General features: G+C 39.1%; 1 protein-coding gene and 1 pseudogene across 1 annotated transcript in view; one reads left to right on the top strand and one right to left on the bottom strand.

Moving 5' to 3' along the window:
* The window catches only part of MTREX (Mtr4 exosome RNA helicase), a 117,971-nt gene that overhangs the window by 45,603 nt on the left and 45,743 nt on the right, over positions 1-26,625 (top strand). Inside the window, exons 15-18 of the mRNA XM_003827367.5 lie at positions 5,192-5,317; positions 13,356-13,506; positions 24,909-25,081; positions 25,722-25,790. Of these exons, the coding sequence (XP_003827415.1) occupies positions 5,192-5,317; positions 13,356-13,506; positions 24,909-25,081; positions 25,722-25,790 (519 nt within the window). The remainder of the gene's footprint in view (positions 1-5,191; positions 5,318-13,355; positions 13,507-24,908; positions 25,082-25,721; positions 25,791-26,625) is intronic.
* On the bottom strand, positions 443-4,775 carry LOC129397774 (serine/threonine-protein kinase H1-like; annotated as a pseudogene).

Genomic DNA, 26,625 nt, shown 5'->3' with positions numbered 1-26,625 from the left:
TAATACAGTTTCATCAAGGTTAAACCTTGGCTTTTGGCCATTTGTGGTGGCTTAGGCTTATAATCACAGCACTTTGGGAGGCCAAGGTGGGAGGATGATTTAAGGCCAGGAGTTTGAGACCAGCCTGGGCAACATAGCGAGACCCCATCTCTACAAAAAATGCAAAAATCACCTGGGAGTGGTGATGTGCACCTGTAGTCGCAGCTACTTGAGAGGCTGAGGTGGAAGAATCACTTGAGCCCAGGAGGTCAAGGCTCCAGTGAGCTGTGATTGCACCACTGTACTCGAGCCTTGAGGACAGAGTGAGACCCTGTCTCTGAATAAATTAATTAATTGAACAAACCTCCGTTCCCTTAAATTTTTATCCTAACTCCTTCACTCCTACCTCTCCTTCAAAAAAAAAGAGATTCCTTTAAGTGAAGGAGTTTGATGATAGGAGGTTAAGTGTGCAAGTGGTTTATGAATGCTTTAAATCATTTTAAATATGTCTAGAGTTTTCATTTCTTAAAGTTTAAGGTATTAAAGCACCACTACAGTGGCTGTACTTGCATCTATTTTGCCCTTCAGATTTAAAAAAGAAGTTCTAACAGGTTTGCACACATGTCCAAGGCAGAAGCAAAGAGAGAAAGTTGGGAGCATAGGTGAAACAATGAACTGGGGTAAAAAGCAAATCCTTAATCCCAAGGCAAGTACTCCATTTAGTAAACAATTACCAAACTTAAAATATGAATTTAGAACTCTGTAGGTGACTGGGATGCTGAAGTAGAAACAGAGCAAAAAGACAATCCAGACTCGTTTCTCTTGACAGATATACAATAAAATGTTATGCTGTAAACACTCTTGAGAAGTATGTTCAGGGATATAGCATAAGAAAGGAAGTCATTTGGGGGTCAGGGAATGCTTCATTGAAAGGCAGTCCTTAAAATAAGTAACAGCAGATGAGAATTTGCTAAGCAGAGAGTAGAATATTGGCGGGGGTGAAAGGAAAGTGATGGAACAAAGATTTCTAGTTTGAATTCACATAGCCTGGCTTTGGGGAAAATAGTCCTTTATTTAACCTTTTATCTTTGAAATTGGTGATTCTCTCTGCTTGGAGAAGTTTCTGAAAGGAATTACAAATCATCAAAATGCTGAAAAGTACCCTCGCTGAAACTGTAAATAAAGGCGAAACATTTTTCATGATGTGTTTTATTTTAAAATGTTGGATGCTCTACAAAAGAGGAATACGAGTATGGTGAGGCAGTGACATTTCTGGGCCAGAACTTCTTGGGTCAGGAGGGCCTGGCCCAAGGCTGCCCCTGGGAAAAGCTGAGTAGAGCTGCTGAGTGGGAGCCAAACCCTCTGTGCTAGCAGGGACTCTGCAGTCTGGCTAAGGCTGGGCCCTAGCCCCTTCCTACCCAATAAAGGCAGCTGTGGAGAGAGGGAATTTGGGTTCCGGCCTGGTTTGTGGTGGGGGGAAGGTACCATGACAGATTTGAGGATGATTTCTAGTGGACAGCAGTCAACCAACCGCACCCACCTCCCACAGGGACTCCCTCTAGCCTGAGACTCATCGAGGTCCAGACTGGAAGGCTAATGCCATGAGAGGAAGCAGGCACAGGGTGGATTGGGCAAGGGAAGCTCTGAGAAGGTCAGTGCCGAGCCACCCAGGGTTCAGAGACATTTCACACAATATGATTAAGTTTCAGGGAGAGATGCGTAGAAGCTCAAGAGAAGGAGAGAGTTAAGCAGCCTGGGACCCTCCCTCACAAAGCAACCCTTTCCTTCCTGCTTCCTTGTGGAGGACAGTGGGTGTGCATGATGGGTGTGTATGATGGATGTGCAGTGATCACTCCCAGGCTCTCTATACTATGCCAGATGCCAGATAGCACCTTCATGCCACTGTAGAAGAGGGAGCACTGGAGCCTGATGGGAAAGGGCTATGGGCCATATCAAAGGATTGAACCAGGGCTGACAATGGAATCCTAATGGTGAACCCCCTGCCCTCTGCTTTGGCCCTCAAGGGTCCCATTCCCCAGGTAGCAGCAGTGGGACTCCCTTTAACCCCTCCACTGTTAGGAAGGAGGCACCTGGGGGATGGAATGGACATCCAAGGGGGAAAGGGAGGTAATAGTGGGCTCTGCAAAGAAGGCATTGAGGGTGGTAGGCTGGTGGGCCAGGGACCCTCTTATAGTCAGAGATAGGCTGGAGCCTGGGGCAACCCTGCCACCAGCATGGCCACACCATCTAGAAGGGTTAAGGTCCATGCTGTTGCCCTACCACCAGAGCTCTTGGCGAATCCTGGGGCCAGGAGATGTCTTCGTGGGGGCACCATGAAGAAAGAAATGTCTTGGCTGGGAGGTAGGGGACTGTTTGGATCTAGCCAGGGGCTACGAGTCCAGTCAAGGCATAAGCTTTGTGTTTACCTGGGCCTCCTACTGGAGCATAATCTTAAGGATCAAGATGCCTTGGAATGTAGAGAGTCAGGGAAGAAGGCTCTGTGGAGGAATGGGGGGTAGTTCTAGAATTAACTGTCCCAAAGGGTCCTGAGGCTATAGAACACTCTTCAGCCAGCACTGCTGCCCCCACTTGTTCTGGGGAAGAGTGAAAGGGTTAGGGAGACAGTGAAGGCCAGGTTCTGTCCTTTCTCCAACTCATACCAGAGCAGTTTCCCACCAAAATGAGTGTCAGTGCCAGACCAGATGCCTCATTCAGGGAGTCACAGACAGCCCCCTGTGCCACCTCTACTCTTGTCACATATGGCCCAGGCCCATGGCGAGGAGTGGGGCTGCTGAAGGCACAGAGAAGGAAGTGGGACCAGACATTCTTCACCTTTTGCTTGCTGTATAGACCTATTTCCAGAGAGGGTAACAGTCCTAGATGGTACAGCAATGAATGGCCAGGCTGAGATCATGCTGTGTCTGTACCAAGCCAGGTGGGTCAGCCATTGTACTGTTGGCTGGTAACGCAAGTTTGAGTTTCTGCAGCTCACGCTCTTGCATGTGACTCAGCTTGGAGCCTGTCAAGTGGCTTTAACACGTGGAGTGGGCATATTTGGTGCTCTGGCAGTGTGAGGAGGCACATTTGAGGAGGTTTTGGGAGATGAACTGGTGCAGATTCTTCGTGGATGAAGAGGCTGCCGTGTTTACCACCCACAAGTGTCTCAGGGCCTGCAGTGTAGTCATATGAGCTCCAGGGTCCGCTGTCAGCAGGCAGTCAGTGAAATCCTTAGCCAGGTTGGACATACTGGGTAGCCAGGGCTCATTCGAGTAACTATACTTGTCTCTGAGGCATGATTGTTGTCCCCAGAGGGCATAGTGCTACTCAGCAGGATGTAGACGATGATGCCTGGGACCCACACGTGCACTGAATGGTGTAGTACTTGCAGGCCAAAACCTCTGGGGCACGGTATGCTGGTGTGCCATAGGTGGTCTTCATCAGGCCTTTGTAGTTGTTGCTGTTCTTGCGGGCACTGACCAGATTGAAGTCAGTGATGATGATCTTGGAGTCAGTGCCTGGATGGTGGTAGAGCAGATTGTGAGGCTTGAGGTCTTGGTTTGTGATGCCCAGTGCATGCAGATACTGGATGCCATCTAGCACCATCTGCAGCATTCACATGGCATCATGCTCAGTGAAGGAACCCTTGGTGATGATGTGGTTGAACAGCTCTATGCTAGCAGGGATCAGTTGTATCAACATGTATACATGCTCCTGCATCCTAAACACCTCCACCGGCTGGACAATGTTGGCATGACGCACCTGGTGCAGCACGCACAGCTCTGACTCCCACACCTCCTACCCCTCCTGGTACTTGATCTCAGTTATCTTGGTGTATGCTGCCAAGTGGCTCAGTGCTCCATGCATACCACTTGGCAGAATCTCCTTTGCCAATTGGGGTCTTCATGTCATACTTAACTGTCATATATGGGTTGAACTTGGCCCTGTATTTAGCCACCCTGGCTGTGTGATCACAAGGGAGGCTCTTCGTGGCCGGTATTGGGGACACTATGCATATTGACTGGCTGCTGGAAACCTGCCTGCCTCTATGATGAAGTGCTTATACATACCACTCTGAGTGCCACTGAACAGCTGCACCTTCTTGACCAGATCCAGCTAGACATCGTTGGATGGCTTGGGAAGGACCTTGCTTTTCCCTCAGCCCATCATGGACATAAAGACATCTTCTCCAGTGAGGCTGGTGGGATCTGCTCTGTAGGCAGTGTTCCATCTACCTCATACAGGCAGTGGGCTTTCAGCATCTCAGCAGCTCTGCTAACCATGTCTGAGCTAGGACTGCCACCACCATCCTCAGGCATCAGCATTGTGACCTATAGTGGTTTTTCACTCTTTTTGAGTTACAATTTTTTAAAAAGAATCTGGACCCTTTCCACAGGAGAAGAGTACACATGCACTTACAGAAAAAACTTTGCCCAGTGTTGAAGTGGTTCAGTGGTGCCCTGAAAGCCTGTATACAGGTGGCTTACTAACCTTCTTCTATCAGGTTGTTCCTGGTGACAGACGGACTCAACCAAACTCCAAGCATACATACCAAGAAAATAGGAGAGAATTTTGTTTTTTCCAAAAGCATGAATTATAGTCATCTCATTTTGCAGATTCAGAAAGTTAATTATGATCAAGTCAGAATTGATACTTGGTTGAGTTTGAGTCATTGCATTCTTAGATTTTGCTGTTTTCGCTGGGCGTGGTGGCTCATGCCTGTAATCCCAGCACTTTGGGAGGCTGAGGCGGGCGGATCACGAGGTCGGGAGATCAAGATTTTGCTGTTTTCCAGAATATCCAGCTCAAAGGTATTTTTTACTGCCAGTGAATTAGCCAATATTTCCCAGAAGCTGTCATATATTTGTAAGCATAATTAACAGTAATTGGATTACGTGGAAAGCCAAAATTTTTAAAAGCCTCAATTTTAGGCTTTAAATTTAGATTAAAAGCATAAATTTTCGATCCAAAATGATAATAAGTCTAAAATTTAGTTTTGTTATGTCAGTGTGATGTGGGTTTGAAACATTATTCTCACATGTTTTGCATTTTTGTGCTTTGACTTTAACTCTTCTCAAACTTCATGTTGTTTTTAATCATGTTTCCTTTCTTAGGGTTTATAACTTGTTATAAATTTTACAAAAAGAGAAATTTTAAGAATATGTTTTTTACCAGTTTTTTTCCTAAACTCTGAATTTTAACTATGTTCATTCAGATTTCTTCTGGTGAATACATTCAGATGTCTGGTCGTGCTGGAAGGAGAGGAATGGATGATAGAGGAATTGTAATTCTTATGGTAGATGAAAAGATGAGCCCAACAATTGGAAAACAATTACTTAAGGTAACTACATTAAGATTGTGTACCTTTACCAAGAATTCCAGAAATATACTTCAGGAGCCATTTCAGAATTGGTTGTGTCAGTCAGACACCTAAGTGAAATGAGTTAATATACTGAAACTATCTGGGCTTGGGAAGATGGAAGGGTGTGATTACTCAAAATACTAACATCTTGTATCCTACTTCACCTAATAGGTGGAGAGCAACTCATGTAATGGATAGGGTGTGAAGATCTCCAGAGAGGGCAGAAATGTTTACTTTGTCCTCCAAATTTAAGAAATCTCTTTATTTGACCCATCCACTGCACAAGTTGTTCTTTACCTGGTAGAACAGGAAGTGGGGCACGTGATTGATAATCAAGTGTTTTGGGCAGGCAATGAGCTTCCTCTACCTTTGCAAGCGCAGATAGCTTAATAGGTTAATTCAGCAATCTGCGTTTACACTTTACCCTATTGATTATAAATATCCCAATCAAAAAGGACACATTTTAAGCTTTATTGCAGATTAGACTTTTATTTTGCTTGCTTAGTATTTGTGCTTCGGATGGTCTAGGATTTTGTTTTGAAGAGCTTCTCAAGGAAGATTGGCCTGGTTGCTTTTTTTCTTCTTATCCATATAGAGAAAAGTGTTAATAAGATAGGAAACTTTAATTAAAAACACAAAATTAATTGCCAGCTTATTAGTTACTTAAAAGTAGCTACGTCAAAACATGTTAAGACACACTTAGGTCAGTATCTATGAAACAGATTATGTGTCTAACTTTTTAGACTTGGGAACTTTGTGGAGAATTTGAGATATAGTCATAAGCTTGGTATGTTGAAACAAAATTGATGAAGGTGTGTATATCTTTATATGTCTTTACATGAGTGAAGACAAAGCTTGTCTGTACATATTCATAATAATCGTATGGTGTCTTATTTTCAACTTTAGAGATTAACACTTGGAAACCTCTTTAGTGCTTCATGAAAGGAAAATTAAACAAGGCTGAAAATTTGTATTTTTATTCTTTTCTCTAATTGTGCCAGATATAGCACATGCTATTTTTCTTTCCTTGTACTGTGTGTGTGGAAAGAACAGAATCGGATTGCCAGATTATAGGAGGTAATATTTTAATGACAGCATCTGGTTCCTTTAGTGCAGAGTTTTCATTCCATTTACTTGACGTTTCTGGATTTGTTACCTTGTAAGTGTAAAGTTCTATCACCTTTCATTGCATTTTTAAAATTAACTTTTCTAATAGACTTATTGAGCTATAATTCACATACCATACAAGTCACTCATTTCCATGGTTTTTAATATATTCATAGAGTTTTGTCACCATCACCACAATCAATTTTAGAATATTTTCATCAATCCAAAAAGAAACCCCTGTACCTATTAACAGTCACTCTTCTTTCTTCACAAGACCACCCCTACCTCAAGCCCTAGACAACAACTAATTTGCTTTCTGTCTCTATGGATTTGTCTGTTGCGGACATTTCATATAAACAGACTCGTATAATGTGTACCCTTTTGTATCTGGCTTTTTTTCACTTAGCCTAATGTTTTCAAGTTTTATGCATGTTGTAACATCTATGAGTACTTCATTCCTTTTCATTGCTGAATAATATTTCATTGTATGGGTATGCCAAACTTGATCTGTTATCAGTGGATGGACATTTGGATTGTTTCCATGTTTTGGCTGTTGTGAGTAATACTGCTATGAACTTTTTTTTTTTTTTTTTTTACAAGTCTTTACTTGAATATGTGTTTTCTTTTCTCCTGACTGTGTACCTAGGAATGGAATTGCTGGGCCATAGAGTAAATCTATGTGTAACCTTTTGAGGAACTGCCAGACTGTTTTCTTTAGTAGTTGCACCGTTTTACATTCCCACAAGCATTATATGAGGCTTCTAATTTCTTTACATTCTAGCCAGCACTTGTTAGCTGCCCTTTTGGTTAATAGCCATCCTTGGGGTATGAAGGAGAACATTTCACTTTGAATATTATACAGTTTGACTGATTGAAAGGAGTACCTGTTTTTGTGTCTGCATTTCTAGGCATATTTCTTTTATCAAGACTGGCATACAACCTTTTTCCTCTAGGTTTTTTTCCAGGTGGTTTTACTATCATTAAGGAATTTATAAGTAACTTATTCAGTATTTGTAACAACTAATACTTATTGAATATTCAATATGTTCCAAATGTTAATTACAATAATTATGTTATTATCTCCATTTTATAAATGGCATGCAGAGGTTAAAAAATTTGTCCAGAGCTATGTTGTTATTAAATGGCAAATCCTGCTTTTGAACTCAGGCAGTCTGATTTCAGAGTTTATGCTTCTAACTACTATATGGTACTGCTTCTCAGTACCTCTTGCAAATAGATTTTTCAACTATTAGTTTAAACACTATTTGACATGAGACAACAGTTTGTTCTTTGATGTACTTAAAGTAGATAGACTAAAAAATAGTCATGTCAGGTATATTTTCTTATAGGCAAAAATAATTGATCATTCTTAAGTAATTTCAGAACTTTAATAGAAATACTGAGTACTTAAAGTCATTTTCTCAAAAATTAAAATACGTAGCTTCTTCATAGTCACCTTATATGTAGAAATAGTAGGTTTACTTTATACATTAGTATAATTCAAGTCTATTTGTCATATTTAATTATTTTTCCTATTGGTGTTAGAAACATGGCAAAATACATGTGTTTGTTGCTGGTTGGAGCTTTCAAAATCTCAGTACATTCATACACACACACATATTTATATATTTGAGTGTGTAAATAATGATTGTGAATTTGAAATATTTTAATAATTTTTTTCCTTCATTTTTATGGCTTGAGTAATTTTTTAACTTGGTCACTGCAAGCGATTCTCCTGCCTCAGCCTCCCAGGTAGCTGGGATTATAGGCACCTGCCGCCACGCCCAGCTAATTTTTGTATTTTTTTTAGTAGAAACGGGGTTTCACCGTGTTGGCCAGCCTGGTCTCGAACTCCTGACCTCAGGTGATCTGCCTGCCTCAGCCCCCCAGAGTGCTGGGATTACAGGCGTGAGCCACTGCATCCAGCCCCTTTTTTTTTTTTAATAGAGACAGGGTCTCCCTTTGTTGCCCAGGCTGATCTCGATCTCCTGGGCTCAAGGGATCCTCCTGTCGCAGCCTCCCAAGGTGCTAGGATTACAGGCGTGAGCCACCATACCCAGCCTTGTTGTTGTTGTTTGTTTGTTTGTTTGTTTTTGTTTTTGTTTTTTTTTTTGGAGACAAGGTCTTGCTCTGTTGCCCAGGCCGGAGTGCAGTGGTGCAGTCTCGGCTCACTGCAACCTTGACCTCCAGGGCTCAAGCGACCCGCCCACCTTAGCCTCCCAAGTAGCTGGGACTACAGGCATGCACCACCACGTCTGGCTAATTTTTTTTTTATTTTTTTTATTTTTGTATTTTTTGTAGAGACAAGGTTTTGCCATGTTGCTAAGGCTTGTTTTGAACTCCGGGCTCAAGTGATCTGCCCACCTTGGCCTCCCAGAGTGCTGGGATTACAGGCATGAACCATCGTGCTGGCTGGCTTGGCGAATTTTTAAAGGAGCAATAGAGAAACCTTTTCAACTTTTCCAGTCCTGCTATTGTTGAAGTATCTGCTATTAGCTTAAACAGAATTTGACATAAGGCAGCATTTTTTTTGTTTTTTTTGTTTGTTTGTTTTTTGTTTTGAGACAGTTTCTCGCTCTGTCACCCAGGCTGGAGTGCAGTGGTGTGATCTTGGCTCACTGCAACCTCCGCCTCCTGGGTTCAAGTGATTCTCCTACCTCAGCCTCCCAAGTAGCTGAGATTACAGGCATGTGCCACCATGCCCAGCTAATTTTTGTATTTTTAGTAGAGATGGGATTTCGCCATGTTAGCCAGGCTGGTCTTGAACTCCTGACCTCAGGTGATCCACCCACCTTGGCCTCCCAAAGTGCTAGTATTTCAGGCATGAGCCACCACGCCCAGCCAAGACAGCAGTTCTTTTGATACATTTTTGATTACTTGATATGAGCTATAAAAAAAATCAGTTTTCATAATGTGTGTTCAAATGAAAAGTTGAGTAAATGAGAAAGTGTGTATTATTAAACAGCCTTTCAGAAAGACTGGTGAATGCATCTTTTATTTGTTAGCGGTTAGGTATTATATTTTTCCAGTATAACTAGAAGAAATACATGCTCCAATATAGTGCCCATATTTTCCAAAGAATGTAAAAATATCACAGTACTTTGAGTAAATGTTATTATTGGTTTTATCAAAATAAAACCATTTCTATAATTTCTGAAATTACTAAATAAACATACTAGTTACTTAGAGTACATAAAGTGCTCATTTCAATAGTGTGATACTTCTAGTCAGTGGTGTGTTCTTTTCAACAATGAATCAAATTTTCCTGAATTGAAGGAAAAATAATTTTGACCTTACTGGTTATTTAAATTATTTGTAAATTTAAGAAGCACATACCTATTCTATTAAAGTTAGTTCTGTAACTGTACATAAGATAACAATGTACAGGCCTTTTTTGAAGAAGTGGGAAGACTCACATTTATTTATTTCTTCATCTTCCACCTTTATGGTTCATAATGCAAAAATATTTAGCCTGTTAATTTTTAGAACTACTTGCCTAAATGAACCATATATTCTAAAATGTAAGAGATCATTATATTAATATTTATAAAATATTACAAAAGCTTTTCTAGAAAATTGGTATGTTTGGCTCTCTCAATCTTAGTATCTTTTCAGTAAGCAAATCGGCAAAAAGGAATTCTTCGAAGTTTTCCTGGAATCCTTCAAAGTTTACATAATGTCTTTATCATTGGTTACCTGTCTTGTTTCAGTTAAATTTTAGGTGATCCTCTTATTAGGCTGTCTCTTGATACATTGTTTTAGTTAACTGATCAAATTAAATATGTAAAAAGAGTACTTGATCAACACTTAAAGAGTTCTTATATTTTTAGTAATATGAGGGATGTATTGGATTGATAGGTATATAAAGTAAGTTCCAATATGACTTGCCCTCCATGAAGACTTTAAGCCTAGATACTCCTAGATTTTAGCTCCTATTTGTTTAGTCTTGGCAGGTCCCTGCACCTCTCTAAGCCTCTGTTTCTTGTTTAAAATGGAAACAGAAAACTGTTATGAATGTTGTGAATTGAAGATTTAGTATTTATTTAGTACAGTGAGTGGCATATGCTAAGCCCTCAGTAAATGGTGATCATTTCTAAACTTAAGGAATATATCTACATTCATGCATAGAAAGTGAACAGGAAGCAATATATGGCCCAGTGCTAGAATATAAGTTCTGATAATTCTAGTTCAGGGAAATTTGAGATGATTCTGGACTAGATGGTTGTGGTTTAAGGCTTTATGGAGGAATGTAGGTGGGGCAAGCTCCAAAGGAATGGAATCAGAGTGGGGGTTACATTTTAATTTTCATGGCTAAAAAGAAAGAATGATACTTTAGGAAACAGGAGAGGCTTTAGCATCGAGAATTAACATGTATTTGGATTTCTTAGTTTTGCTAAGACAAAGGATTTGTGTGGATACTTATAGATGAGACACATAAGCTTATTAACTTGATTGCTAAATTGGGTGTTCAGTTCTGAGCCTCAGTATTTTCCATTTTTACCCTTTTCTTTAGAAAACAATAGAGTTTACAACATGTCCAGTACACTTCTGTGTGGTGTGTGTTTGAGAAATAAAAGTTTCTTAACACACTTCTGCTATGATGTATTATGTTATTTTCCATTCTATTTCGTTGGGGGAAAATAAAATGAAATTTGGTATAAACTATGAAACTGATTTCAGTACCTACAGGGACTTTAAGTAATCATATATTATTGCTGAGTAGGGTAGTATGTCACAGCAAAAGCATGTTTAGGAAGATTCATCTGGCAGCGGCAAGTCAAACTGGAAAGGACATTGAAACAAGAACAGTTACGATGGTAGTTATAGTAATCTAGGTGTTAGGATGGTAGTTGTCATAATCTAGGTTTGATTTGGTGAACCTTTGGACTAGAGTGGTGGCAGTGGTAAAGAAACAAAAGGACTAATCTAAGACAAATTGAGTAAATAGTCTGCAATAATTGATTAAAAAGGGAGAGATAACGCAGAATAAACAAACTCCTAAGCTGGAATTTAAATGAGTAACTCATTAACCATCAATATATGTGAAAGAGAAAGTTGGTCAGAAATCAGGAAGAGCAAGAGAGAGAAATTTCATTTTAGATAGTATAGTGATGTTATTTATCATCCAAATTGGGATACTGTCAGAGTGAAAGAGGGGACTATTAGTCATTACACTGGTACAGCAGGTGTAAGTTGGAACTATGCTGGGCTTACTTGGGTAGAATGTCAAAAAGCCATGTTGAGTTTCAGGTGACTGAGAATTTACATGGGTGTTTGTACAGCAGTTGGGAATATAGAAGCGGAGCATGGGGTTAGAAATAAACATTTCTTATATTGAAACCCGAGATTTCTTGGTGGACATAATCATAGAAGAAAAAATAACAGGAAAGTCTGCAAACAATGTGTTTGCAAAATTATAAAGTAGCTGAAGTTCTTTAATCTCTCTTTTCTCCAAGAATCTGGTTTTCCTACTAACTTCACCACTCCGTTTGGCCCTATTTTTAAGGAAAGTGGGTAAAGATCAAGGTTTTAGGGACTTACTAACTATCCTCCTAAAGTATGGCTCTTGAGTTTTCAGGAACTAAGAAATATCCTTACTTGAGAGACAGATGAGAAGTCTCCCCTTTTTCTGCATAAAATCCTGACTGCATACATTTAAAATTCTGGATTTCATAAGGTTGTCCTGTGGACTTCAATTTAAGAACCCAGGAGTACTCTAAGAGTATTTGTGTATTTTGCTATGCCATTTAGAAATATGTGGCCTACATAGTGATACTGCACTTCTAAATGTTTCTACATGTATCCTCCGAGAATTTGGTCATTCTCTTATTTAAATAACTACACAACCATTTTCATACTTCTGAAGCATTTTTATTAAAATATACTTCTGAAGGCCCGGGCGCGGTGGCTCATGCCTGTAATCCCAGCATTTTGGGAGACTGAGGTGGGTGGAGAGGTCAAGAGATCGAGACTATCCTGGCTAACACAGTGAAATCCCGTCTCTACTAAAAATACAAAAAATTAGCTGGGCCTGGTGGCACGCTCCTGTAATCCCAGCTACTTGGGAGGCTGAGGCAGGAGAATTGCTTGAACCCGGGAGGCAGAGGTTGCAGTGAGCTGAGATCATGCCATTGCACTCCAGCCTGGGCTACACAGCGAGACCCCATCTAAAAAAAAAAAAAAAAAAAAAACTTCTGAAGAGACACTGCTGAAAGAGAAGTTTATGTGTGAAGGAACTATTTTGGATATAAACCTTGTGAGTTTAGGTTGCATTATTCTACAATAAAATTCTACAGTATAACTTATTTTACAATAAAATATTTTATACTGTCTAGTCATTAGTCTAGCTCTTGAGTAACAGCCACAGTTAGGAAGACAAAAAGGAATTAAAGTGTAGATAAAGAATAGTCTGCCTATAATCCCATCATTTTGGGAGGCTGAGGTTGGAGGATTGAGCCAACCCAGGAGTTCAAGACCAGTCTGGGTAATACAATGAGACCTCTGTCTCTACAAAATAATAAAAAATTAGCCGGGGATGGTGGCACATGCTTGTAATCACGGCTACTCGGGAGGCTGAGACTGGAGGGTTGCTCGAGCCCAAGATTTCAAGGCTGCAGTGAGCAGCCTTGCAGTGGGGGACCACAAAGAGCAATCCTGTCATATGCTTAGAGGGCAGAGAGCTACACATTTGGCAAACAGTATTTTAAATACTTTCATACTGATTTTTTTTTTCCCTTCACTTTCCCAAAGACCCGTGGTTTTATTTTATATTGGTTAACTAAAGGGTAGAACTAATACATTTCTGTAGTATTTCTTAATGTAGACTGTTATTGAGCATTATAGTAGGTTAAAGGTACTTGTGTAAATTTATTTGGAAAACTACAAAATTGACATTTTTTTTCTCTCTTAGGGCTCCGCTGATCCTCTAAATAGTGCTTTCCATTTGACCTACAACATGGTTTTGAACTTACTACGTGTAGAAGAAATTAATCCTGAGTACATGTTGGAAAAATCCTTCTACCAGTTTCAGCATTATAGAGCAATTCCAGGAGTAGTAGAGAGTAAGTATAAAATACCATAACAGAGCTTAGTGTAGTTAGGAGACTGACTAGCAAAATGTCTGCATTATTGGCTGCTTTGGCTTTTGTTTTTGCAAGGTAAATTTTGGTTCATACGTAATGGACTGCACAACTGTAGTCTGGTCGTTGTAACTGAATAGAACATTTCAAAATGAAGGAAAGAAAACCCTGGCAGGAAACTTTTCTATAGTTGGCTCAAATTTAGTATAATTCTTGTCTTGTGCATATATGTCATATAACTCATGGTCCTGAATAATGAAATAACACAAAGCCTAGTATATTAAAACTTGACCTGTAAAAAGCACATGCGGCTGGGCGCAGTGGCTCATGCCTGTAATCCTAGCACTTTGGGAGGCCGAGGCGGGTGGATCACGAGGTCAAGAGATCGAGACCATCCTGGCAAACATGGTGAAACCCCATCTCTACTAAAAATACAAAAAATGAGCTGGGCATGGTGGTGGGCTTCTGTAGTCCCAGCTACTTGGGAGGCTGAGGCAGGAGAATCACTTGAACACGGGAGGCGGAGGTTGCAGTGAGCCAAGATTGCACCACTGCACTCCAGCCTGGTGACAAAGGGAGACTCCGACTCAAAAAAAAAAAAAAAAAAAAAAGAAGCACATGCATATTAGCCTTGTCCTTTCACCATTTCTCATTATAAAAGAGTGCCCTGGCATAAGCCTGTGAATGTTTAGGGAAATATAATGCTTTAACTTGGATTAGAGTTTAGCTTTTTGGAATTTTCAGTTCTTAATATTAAGGTAATGCTTACTAAAGCACAAAAAGTAAATGTCCTATGGTAATTATGTTCAAGTGGAATTGTACATTGATTCTTACCTTAGAGGGTAGTGTGACTGATGGTCATAAGAGCTGATTAAAAGCTAAAATGGAGGCAACGATTTAAAGTACTGGTTTTCACTTGAATGTGAAAAAGAATAAACCACTGGTTTGGATAAATCTTATAAAAATATTGTGCGTAGTCATCGTAAAAAGGAGAAAGAAAATGTGACAAAAGATAGAGGAAAGTTAAAATCATTTGTAATCTCATACAGAAATAGCTACCCAACCACTGTTAACACTTTGGAGTTTTTCTATTTTGTTTCACGAATAAGTTTGCTTTTTAAAGGCAAAATTTAGATGTGGAGTTTTTGTAATAATGATACTGGTAATGATAATGCTTATAATTAATATCATTTGTTAAATATTTACCTTACGCCTAGCCTTTTATTAAATGCTTTGTATTTAGTAGCTCATTGATTCTGACTTTTGAAGTTTTAATTTCGGCCAGGTGTGGTGACTCACACCTGTAATCCTAGCACTTTGCGAGGCCCAGGGGGGCAGATACTTGAGGTCAGGAGTTCGAGGCCAGCCTGGCCAGCATGATGAAACCCCATCTCTACTAAAAATACAAAAAAATTAGCCGGGCATGGTGGTGGGCACCTGTAATCCCAGCTACTTGGGAGGCTGAGGCAGGAGAATTGCTGGAACCCGGGAGCAGAGGTTGCAGTGAGCCGAGATTGTACCACTGCACTTCAGCCTGGGCGACAGAGCGAGACTCCATCTCAAAAAAAGAACAAAAAGTTTTAATTTCAAGAAAGCATGATTTTTAATGACTGAATAATGTTTCAATTTTATAACTATCATGATTTATTTAACAGGACAAATTGGAGATTCCTTTCTATCATGAGTATATAGGACAATTCCACTCTTATTTTACTTTATTTTAGATGGGGTCTTGCTCTGTCGCCTAGGCTGGAGTGCAGTGGTACGATCACAACTCAGTGCAGGCTCAGTTGATCCTCCCAGCTCAGCTGGACTATAGGCATGTGCCACCATGCCTGGCTAATTTTTGTATTTTCTGTAGATACAGGGTTTCACCATTAATAAAGTGATGAGAATAAATGTAGTAACCTCTCTAATTGAAAAAAAAAATCGAAGATGACAGTTTCTTAAAATGTGAGCTGGATGATCTCAACACTCACCTTTAGTAAATTTCCATAAGCAGATTTTTGAATTTTTTTTAAAAACCTTATAACATGACCAATGTATAATTTCAAATCATAATACATTTTATTAATTTCTTGTAAAAGTTATTAATAATGCCCCTCGTTTGGCTGATAAACTGGTCTTAGCAAAGAGATAGAAAAGTATGATTCTAGTCTCAGAGAAGTGTATTTTTAAAAGAGCTATAAATCCCTTTCTCCCACCAAAAATTGTATTAATAATAAATTTTATTTTATTTTATTAAAAATAAAATTAATAATAAAGATGAACAAGGTTTAAATACACTTTGGATTTGAGTGTGAATTAAGGAGGTGTTAAAATAAGATTAGTACTTATTATTAATTTTACCTTATGGAAATTTCAGATGCTGTCATTGAAACAGGTGTAAGATTACAAGCTAGTTTAATACTTAAAAAAGGAAATTAAAGTATTCCTCCTAAGCAGTTAGCACAGTCATGCATGAGTAGGATAATTATACATACACACACAGCTAGCAGTTAGACTGTTTTGGAGACTGAATAACCAAGTGAAACAGAAGTGTGTATTGGTGCACCTACCTTTGTTTTGTTTCTTTTTCTTTTTACATTCTGATAAGCAGTAAATTACTTTTTAAAAGCATCCCTGGTACAGTGGAGGATAGAGGGAAAACTCCCAAGTATTATCCCATTTTTTTAAAGCCTGTTTTCTGACTTCTGGCTGGACCCAGAGATTGTTCAGTATGACTTAGAGCAGGATTCTACTGCTCACTCAATGAACTTAAACATTCCACCATTTCTCTGAGAAATTAAAAAGAAAACCTTTTACCTGAGGAATGGGAGCCCCTTTCAATTTTCAGGCCGAGAAAGTCATTTAAAATATAACCGAAGTCAAGTCTCAAGTCTCCTACCCTTGGAACTAAATAATTACCTTTTGAAGCCACTGTATAGCCAGTCACTAACCCGTGTTATTTCTTTTTACCAATGAGAATTCCTGACAGCTTTTGTAATCTAGCCGCTCTTCTAATTCATCCCTTTTTCTTTTCTTTTTTCTTTTTTTTTTTTCTTTTTTTGAGACGGAGTTTCATCATTCCTATTGCCCAGGCAATGGCAACAATGGCACGATCTCGGCTCACCCCAACCTCCACCTCCCAGGTTCAAGTGATTCTCCTGCCTCAGCCTCTCAAGTAGCTGGGATTACAGGCATGCACCACCACGCCCAGCTAATTTTGTATTTTTAGTAGAGACGGGGTTTCTCCATGTTGGTCAAGCTGGTCTCAAACTCCCAACCTCAGGTGATCCACCCACTTTGACCTCCCAAAGTGCTGGGATTATAGGCATGAGCCACTGTGCCTGACCCTGATTATCCCTTTTTCTTTAGAAATTGGAGCCCCTCTTTTTTCTCTAGAGCACTTCCTGAACTTAGAAGTATATCTCTGGCTGCAGTCCTCAGCCTTGGCCCGCATAAACTGTTAATCTTGCCTCGGTTTCTTCCCTTTAGGTAGACATTTCCATCTCATGTCCTCTGTCTTCACAGTCCCCAGCTTTTGTGTTTTGTTTTTTCAATGTGGTTCTGACTTACCTTTTAAAAGGATTGTGAGTAACATGATCTTTGCTCACTGGCATTGCCTCTGAATACTTGTGTCTACTTGGAATTTAATTATTCCTGCATTTCTCTACCTCTGGTTTTAAAGGGGCAGGCTCTGTTTTTCTAACTTCCTGAAACCAGTAAGTAAAAATACTGTCAAAAGTATAACATACTTTTTAATGGAAGAGGTAGGAATTTGAGTGATGAAAGAGAAATAAGGGAATTGAAAAACCTCTAGTACAGTTTGCAGAGCTGAGTGTTAATGATCAAACAGACCATGTAGTGTGAGAGAATGCATCCTGAATGGAGTTCATTCCTATTTTCACTCATTACTTGCAGGAGTATACTTCTTTTGTTGCAGATACTACTAGAGCCTTTTCAAGGCACTGGTATTATTTTTACCACCTTAAATATAACAAAATGTGGGCTATTGTGAAGTGTAGAATTGGTAGAATGTTTTATTCATTGTAACAAATAGATGGCTCACATACATGAGATGTTTTTCATTTTGATTTATCTAATCAACAGTACATTTTTCAGTGAGCCATAAGAGTAGAGGTCCTTGGATTTTACTCTACCCTTACTGAAACGAAAAATGCATACTTAATCTTAGTCTTTTTATTTAGTTTCATTAATAATGCCAGTGGTAATAGGAAGAGCTGTGCAGTTAAATGAGGGTTTGAATCAGGGCTACCTGAGCCTTAGTTTGTTTATGAAGTTGGGATAATATCCAGTACATTCAAGTTCTAAGAATTAAATGAGATAATCTATGTTAAATGCTCAGTAAGTGCTTGTTGCAAAAATGATAGTATTGCCATAGAGCAGTAAAGCAATCTATGCTTTTACTTGTAAAATTTGCTTAGTTCTGAGCATGGCAGTTCATTTCCTAGTCACTCCCAGGCTTATCTATTGTATACACTATTATACACTATATTATATACTATAAATATGTTTTTGCAACCACCATCTCTCATCTTCCTCGAGAGGAAGAAATTGGTTGCAAGCTGTCTTAAGAGTTTGTGGGCATATTTTACATGCTATCTTCTGAAATTCTGAGGCTTTCCTATGGCAGTGACCCATGAGGTCTTCTCATTTGCACTGCAGTTAAACTAGCTTCTTATACTAAAGTTCCTCAACTGTCTGATTGGGGTGGAAGAGGTACTATCCTTAAGTTAATTTGCTTCATAGTGGCAATCTCACAAACAAGTTGCCTCATTAATTTATGTCTTTGTTTTCTAATTTGTTACATGTATATTATCAATTTTGAAAGACATAAAACCCGTTTTTTTTAACATGAGAAAAGATTAGAGAAACTGATTTTTGTTTGTTTAATATGGAGAAAAAAGACTGTACCTAAAGTTAATAATTTTCTGGAGTGGTATGTAGCTGTAGTTAGAGTCCTGGACTCTAACTACAAAATAAATGTGACTTCTTAAAATGTCTTTCAGACTTTTGACTCACTAGTTAAATAGTCTGAGCACTGAAGTGATTTGGAGTGATATAAAAAAGAAAATCTTCCTGGATGCTTCCCTGTTATCCCCCATAGATATTTCCTTATATCATTTTCTTAAATTCCTCCGGTCTGTGCTGCCTTTAGTGCTCCCCTGATTCCTACAAATAGAATGTTATATGTAATTCTGGGCGGGGCAGCAGGATCATCATTTCAGTGTGCAGTCTTCATTTTCGTATAACTCTTAATGACTTTAGTCTGTCAAATATTCTTTTATAGGGCTTAATTTTTTTTCCTGATAATGTTTACTGCCATAATGCGTGTTGTTACGGATGGTATTCTAGTATTTAATGACTGAAATACAGCTCCTGTAAGCAGTGATGCAGTTCATTTAAAAATAACCAGGATGATGCAGTATGCCCAAGGTAGTACAAAAGACTAGAACTTAGAGCTCTAGGAACAGTCTGTGAAAAGGTTGATGATGATAATAAACATAATAACAATACAGTAGCAATATCCTTTCTGTTTACCATGAGCTATACTGTTAGCTAAGTATATTCTGTGTCTTTCATCAGTCCCTAGGAAAGCTTTGTGGGGATACGTGCACTATCGTTATCCTCATTTTGCAGATTAAGAAACTGAAGCACACTGGTTACATAGAGCAGTTTGATAAAGATCAGTGGAGTAGAATTGTGAGTCCAGAAGTAAACCTGTACATCTGTTGTCAATTGATTTTTCAACAAGTAGTGCTGAAACAAAAGGATTGCAACATGCGTAATAAAGTCGCACCCTTACCTCACGCCATATACAAAAAGTAACTCAAAATAGATAAAGAGCTAAAAATTTAAAACTCAGGAAAAAACATAGGTGTGAATTTATGTAATTTTGGATTTGGCAGTGATTTCTTAGCTGTGACACCAAAAGCATGAACAACAGAAGAAAAAAAGAAATTGGATTTTACCACAATTTAAAACTGTAATGTGTGTGTGTGTGTGTGTGTGTGTGTATTTGTCTATGGTTTTTGGCTTATAATTTTTATACCCTTTGTTATATATAGTCTTGTTAAAACGTTGGGGCACTTTAGGCCTTAGAAATAGGCCTTAGAAATTAGATTTTTTTTAACCTAGTTTTGTTTATTTATTTATTTAAGGCAGGGTTGTTTCTTTTTATTTTTATTTCTTTTTTTTTTTTGGTCTTTTTGTCTTAGATCTGTTCATAATAAATTTTTTTGACTTATTTTGTCTTATTATAGGTCATAAGACCACCATTTTAAAGGGGATTCTGTATTATGTCTTGGAGGAAGAAATGTTATATAGAGAGACCCAAAAATTTTAAATAAATGGGCTTTCTTGGGTTTTTTTACTCCATTAGTATTAGATTATGTATTTTTTTGTTTAATTATATATAGTTGTGAATTATGTCCATCTAATTAAAAGTCACTATGAAATGTCCAGGGAGGACAGGATTTGGGGAACTTTTGGATAGCTAAATATGAAGAGACTTATAGGAAGGAAACAAAAATTTATTTGTTGAGGAAGATGGTGCACTCCATCTCTGTGTGGACAAAAGCTCTTGTGTTTAGGACCTTTTTAGATTTTGTCTTATATTTTTTTTATCTATTTTTAAAAATATTTTTGTAATAAACTGATAAATGTGTTTTTTTGAGTTTTGTGAGCTACTCACACACACAAAAATAATCAGACATAAAGAGGAAGTTGTAAAAATTTCAATTTGTTAAATTTTTTGGAGGCCCTAAGTGGTGACTAGTGTCTAAACTTATGACTTGTGACTAGTGTCTAAAATTTTGGAGACCTTAACTTGTGACTAGTGGGGGTAGGGGTGGGGGCAGTCTTGGGGACTGAACTCTCAACCTGTGAGACCTGATGCTGTCTCCAGGTGGATAATGTCAAAATTAAATTAGAGGACACCCAGCTGGCATCCACTGCTTGGTGTGTGGGGAAGAAAAACCCTCACACATTGAGTCACAGAAGGCTTCTTCTGTGTTAGTTACTGTTATGTGACATAAAAAATACAAAAAATGCCAGGCATGGTGGCTCATGCCTGTAATCCCAGAACTTTGGGAGACCGAGGTGAGTGGATCACTTGAGGCCAGGAGTTCAAGACCAGCCTGGCCAACATGGCGAAACCCTGTCTCTACTAAAAATACAAAATTTAGCCACATGTGGTGGCGCACACCTGTAATTCCAGTTACTCAGAAGGCTGATGCAGGGAATTGGATGAACCCAGGAGGCAGAGGTTGCGGTGAGCCAAGATTGTGCCACTGAACTCTAACCTGGGCAACGGAGCAAGACTGTCTCAAAAAACATTTATTTATATTTATATATATATAACAATTTTTTTTTTTTTGGAGGCAGGGTCTCACTCTGTTGCCCAGACTGGAGTGCACTGGCAAAATCATAGCTCACTGTAGCCTCAACCTCCTGGGCTCAAGGAATCCTCCAACCTCAGCCTCCCAAGTAGCTAGGACCACAGGTGTGTACCATCACACCAACCTAATTTTTTATTTTTGTAGAGATGGAATCTCACTGTCTCTCCCAGGCTGGTCTTGAACTCCTGAGCTGAAGGTATCCTCCTCCTGCCTCAGCCTCCCAAGAGTGTTGGGATTATGGGTGTGAGCCACTGTGCCTAGCCAAAAAAACACTTGTGTTTCTTAAAACACAGTACCTCAAAAGAACAACTTTGTTTCCTTCTTTACCTGATAGAATGGTCCTAAGACCAGGGCTACAACTACAAATGCTAAAAAGAGATAATTCCTAAACAGAAAACTGCAACTATATATTTAACCCTTTTATCAAAATTCCTAAGAGCCATATAGGATGAATTGTACCTTCATCCCATCTGACAAAATAGACTGAAAACCAATACAACTATTTGCCTAATTATCAGGGAACCTGCCCCAATATTTACATAGGTTCTTTTCTATTTTCCTTAAGCGTTGGCCAGCTTGAGAAATAAAGGGACAGAGTACAAAAGAGAGAAATTTTAAAGCCGGGCATCCAGGGGAGACATCACATGTCGGTAGGTTCCGTGATGCCCCACAAGCCGCAAAAACCAGCAAGTTTTTATTAGGGGGTTTCAAAAAGGGAGGGAGTGTGTGAATAGGTGTGGGTCACAGACATCAAGTACTTTACAAGGTAATAGAATATCACAAGGCAAGTGGAGGCAGGGCGAGATCACAGGACCGCAGGACGGGGGCGAAATTAAAATTGCTAATGAAGTTTCGGGCACCACTGTCATTGATAACATCTTATCAGGAGACAGGGTTTTGAGATCAACCGGTCTGACCAAAATTTATTAGGCAGGAATTTCCTCTACCTAATAAGCATGGGAGCGCTATGGGAGACTGGGGTCTATTTCACCCCGGCAGTCTCGAACATAAGAGACAGGTACGCCCCAGCGGGGACAGTTCAGAGACCTACTCCTAGGTGCGCATTCTCTTTCTCAGGGATGTTCCATGCTGAGAAAAGGAATTCATCGATATTTCTCCCATTTGCTTTTGAAAGAAGAGAAATATGGCTCTGTTCCGCCCAGCTCACTGGCGGTCAGAGTTTAAGGTTATCTCTCTTATTCCCTGAACAATTGCTTTTATCCTGTTCTTTTTTCAAGGTGCCCACATTTCATGTTGCTCAAACACACATGTTGTACAATTTGTGCAGTTAATGCAACTATTACAGGGCCCTGAGGCGATATACATCCTCCTCAGCTGACAGGATTAAGAGATTAAAGTAAAGACAGGCATAGGAAATCACAAGGGTATTGATTGGGGAAGTGATAAGTGTCCATGAAATCTTTACAATTTATGTTTAGAGATTGCAGTAAAGACAGGCATAAGAAATTACAAAAGTATTAATTTGGGGAACTAATAAATGTCCATGAAATCTTCACAATCTACGTTCTTCTGCCACAGCTTCAGCTGGTCCCTCCGTTTGGGGTCCCTGACTTCCCGCAACATCTCTCCCTTTCTTTTTATATAAATGTGCCATGGTGATGAAGCCTTGTTCGTTCTCTTGATTTTGACGCAGGATTCCTTGACTGGTCTGGCACACTAAAATCAAGCTGATTAAACAGAGAAACACAGTTCCAAAATTTACTATAGTGGAGCCCCCAGTAGACTTAATCCAAGTCGTGGAGTTTAATCCATAAAGATTTTCTGCCACCTGATCTAACGCCTCAGCTCTAGGCACAATGGATAAGTGAGCTTGAGGGGCTTCAAAAATTTGTTGCTTTAATTTAGTTATGTCCAGTGATAAATTATCTTCCCTACCTAGAAGATGTCCTTTGACCATTTCCCATGAATGATCAGTCATATAGGAATATGGGGTGATGCAGAAATCCAAAGTATTCCAATTGCACTGCATTTGCATGCGACGTTCAAGACTCATTACCCGATCTCCAAGCCAAATAACAGACTGTCTTAAATCATTGATTTGCCAATTTTTGATCGATGCCGTGTTGAGAATTCCACATTTGGGTGGAATTGGCTTGCCAATCATTAACAAAATGAGCCGTTTGAATGGATTGGTGTAATGCCATTCCGGCAGTGGTGGCCATTGCAGTGACTGCAATGAGGCCCATGATAACAGCGATTAAAGTGAAAACAAATCTCTTAGATCTTTTTAGAATTCGCTGTAGCACTTCATTAATGAAATGGCACTAGTTCTGTACCTGTATAACCTTATCACATCTAAATAGAATACAATGTGGAGGACATAGTGCTAGGCTACTCTTGCTGCCTAAAATCTAAACCAACATTGTGGCCAATTCTAATGTCCCTTCCATAGATTTTTTTTAAAAAGAAGGAAGGGTATTTAAAAACTATAGATTTTATAGGTCGGGTGTGGTGGCTCACACCTGTAATTCTAGCACTTTGGGAGGCCAAGGCAGGTGGATCACTTGAGGTCAGGAGTTCAAAACCAGCCTGGCCAACATGGTGAAACCCCCGTCTCTACTAAAAATACAAGAATTAGCTGGGCATGGTGTGGCACGCCTATAATCTCAGCTACTCAGGAGGCTGAGGCAGGAGAATCACTTAAACCTGTGAGGCTGAGGTTGCAGTGAGCCAAGACTGTCTCAAAAAAAACAAGCTAAAGGCCGGGCTTGGTGGCTCATGTCTGTAATCCCAGCACTTTGGGAGGCCGAGGCGGGTGGATCATGAGGTCAGGAGATCGAGACCATCCTGGCTAACATGGTGAAACCTGTCCCTACTAAAAATACAAAAATTAGCTGGGCATGGTAGTGGGCGCCTGTAGTCCCAGCTACTCGGGAGGCTGAAGCAGGAGAGTGGTGTGAACCCGGGAGGCAGATCTTGCAGTGAGCCGAGATCACGCCACTGCACTGTAGCCTGGGCGACAGAGCGAGACTCCGTCTCTAAAAAAAAAGAAGAAAAAAGGCTATGGATTTTAAAAACGGAATTACACATTTTAAAAATCCAGTATTAGTTAATACCTCTAAAGAAGCTCAAAACAGTTATATCCTAGTTCAATTATACCAAATGCCTAAAAATATGAAACTATATATTTGCCAAGATGACTCCTACTTTTAAAACCAGGCAAGATCAAATAAAAGCCTGCAAACCTGCATGGCCTCACCCTAAGAGATATATTCATATCATTTAATGGTAGACTGATCTAATTAATGACTAAATACAAGTCTAATAATATGCCAATATCTTTGAAATTATATATCCTGTTAATATGAGTTCCATATTAACAAAAAACCAGGGTGTGGCCTGTGATTTATTGGTTGGTTTTTGTCCATGGTTCCTGGTTTATAACTCCCATAGCCTTTGTTAGTCTTTTGTTATAATGTTGGGTCAGAAGCAGGTCCCAGAAGATAGATTCTGACCTTCTGCTGCCTTCCTTTCACCTGCTGCTTTTTCTCCCCAAGGCAGGAATCATCTCCAGCTTTTCTGTTTTGGAGACTGACCTAAAAAAATTCTCTGACCTACCTTGTCTGATTTTAGGTCACAAGGCACTCATTTGAAAAGAGATCCTGAGTCATACCTTGGAGGAAGAAATGCTATACGGAAAGGTGCAAAAAAAAAAAAAATCATAATGGGCAGATCTTGCTGGGTTTTCCCACTCAGTCTATTAGTAATAGATTGTAACCAACCACATTTCTTTGCAGTTGTCAGTCATGTCTATCCAATAAAGCCTCCATAAAAGGCACAAGAGGACAGGGTTTGGGGAGCTTTTGGATAGATGAACACATAGAGACTTACAGGAAGGTGGAAGGTAAACAAAAACCGCAACTACACTTGCACCAACCTAATAGAAAAAATCCTATGTCTTGGGTATAATTTAAATAAGATGTGTAACCTTTTAATTTTGTACATGTGTTCTATTTACAGAGGTAAAGAATTCAGAAGAACAGTATAATAAAATAGTAATTCCCAATGAAGAAAGTGTGGTTATCTATTATAAGATTAGACAGCAGCTTGCCAAATTGGGTAAAGAAATTGAAGAATATATTCACAAACCAAAATACTGCTTACCTTTTCTACAACCAGGTCGTTTGGTAAAGGTATGTCATTGTTTCTTCATAAAATACTTGAATAATTCAATATTTAAACATATTTTTGTTAAAGATTCTAATTTATTTTTTATTCTGATAAAATGCTTCCTGCTACAATAGTTGATCTATATTAATCATATTATTTTACCTGTTTCACATGGCACTAACTTAGGGGCTTATGCAAAGGCCTTTTAATCACCACTGGTTTTTGTTTTGGGGACTATAAATTGAAGTAGATAGTTTTGGAATTAACATATAAAATATTTCTAGTTATGAAATGCTAACTATAACTGTTCATATAACTATTCATATAGCTATATGAAAAATAAGGCAATTTTAAGTTCTGGATGAATTCATTAGATATAAAAGATTTATATCCTTGGAACATTCTGTCATTTTCAGCATTCATTTGCCAACTGAGAGATTCCTGTTATTGCTGTCCTAGGGGCAATTTCTAAAATGAAATTTGGCATTGATTTTTTTCCTGCAGGGTTGATATCTTGTTTCTTAAATTTAGCAGTGCTCTTTCAAAGATATTTTATCAGAAAATTCAGAAAGCTTTATTAGTCTAGAATGTAGGTGTGAAAGGCTGAAATTGCCTTGTAGATATACATTTGATTCTTGCTTACTTGCTTTTCTTTCTTTTTAGGTAAAGAATGAAGGAGATGACTTTGGCTGGGGAGTAGTGGTGAATTTCTCAAAAAAGTCAAATGTTAAGGTAAACTATTATCTTTAAATTAGAATTGTATATCAATTTTTAGTGAAATGTTTTTTGAGGCTTATGAAATCGATCTAAGAAGAAATAATATTACCTGAAGAGAAGCAGTAATAAATGCTGCCATGAGGAATTAATTTTTGGAATACACCCGGCTAATTTTTGTATTTTTAGTAGAGATGGGGTTTCGCCATGTTGGCCAAGCTGGTCTTGAACTCCTAACCTCAGGTGATCCACCTGCCTCGGCCTCCCAAACTGCTGGGATTACAGGTGTGAGCCACCGCGCCAAGCCAGTCCTTTATATTTTCTGTGTATCACCTCAACCATGAGAAAACTATTAAATGGTGGTGGTGCTTTCCTTCCTCTCCCCAAATCTCCCTGACACACACACACACACACACACACACTCAGAGAGACACATGCATTGTTTTCATGTAGCTGTGATCTTCCTTGCAGGAGATGAGGTTAACTGGACAGAGTAGTCTTTATTGAAGCCTCTCTGACAGCTATTAAATTCTCTTTTTATGTGGAGTTGGAAGTGTGACATTGAGTGCTAAATACAGTGGTTTCATGGACATTTATGTAACCCAAGATGGAAAAGCTAGCATGCCTTTGCCAGTTTACTCATTCCATAACTTGTTTGTAAGAGAATTTTGCTAAGGCAGAATATTTTTACCTATACTGAAGTGCTGTAGATTCCTTTCACCTTAGGTTTTACATTTTTTGTTTCTTTTTTTTATTTTTCTTTTGAGACGGAGTCTCGCTTTGTCGCCCAGGCTGGAGTGCAGTGGCACGATCTCGGCTCACTGCAAGCTCCGCCTCCCGGTTTCATGCCATT

Source organism: Pan paniscus, chromosome 4 (genome assembly GCF_029289425.2).
Source record: "Pan paniscus chromosome 4, NHGRI_mPanPan1-v2.0_pri, whole genome shotgun sequence".
Taxonomy (NCBI): domain Eukaryota; kingdom Metazoa; phylum Chordata; class Mammalia; order Primates; family Hominidae; genus Pan; species Pan paniscus.
Note: the sequence above shows the minus strand (reverse complement) of the source record. Positions and strands in the feature narration are given on the sequence as shown.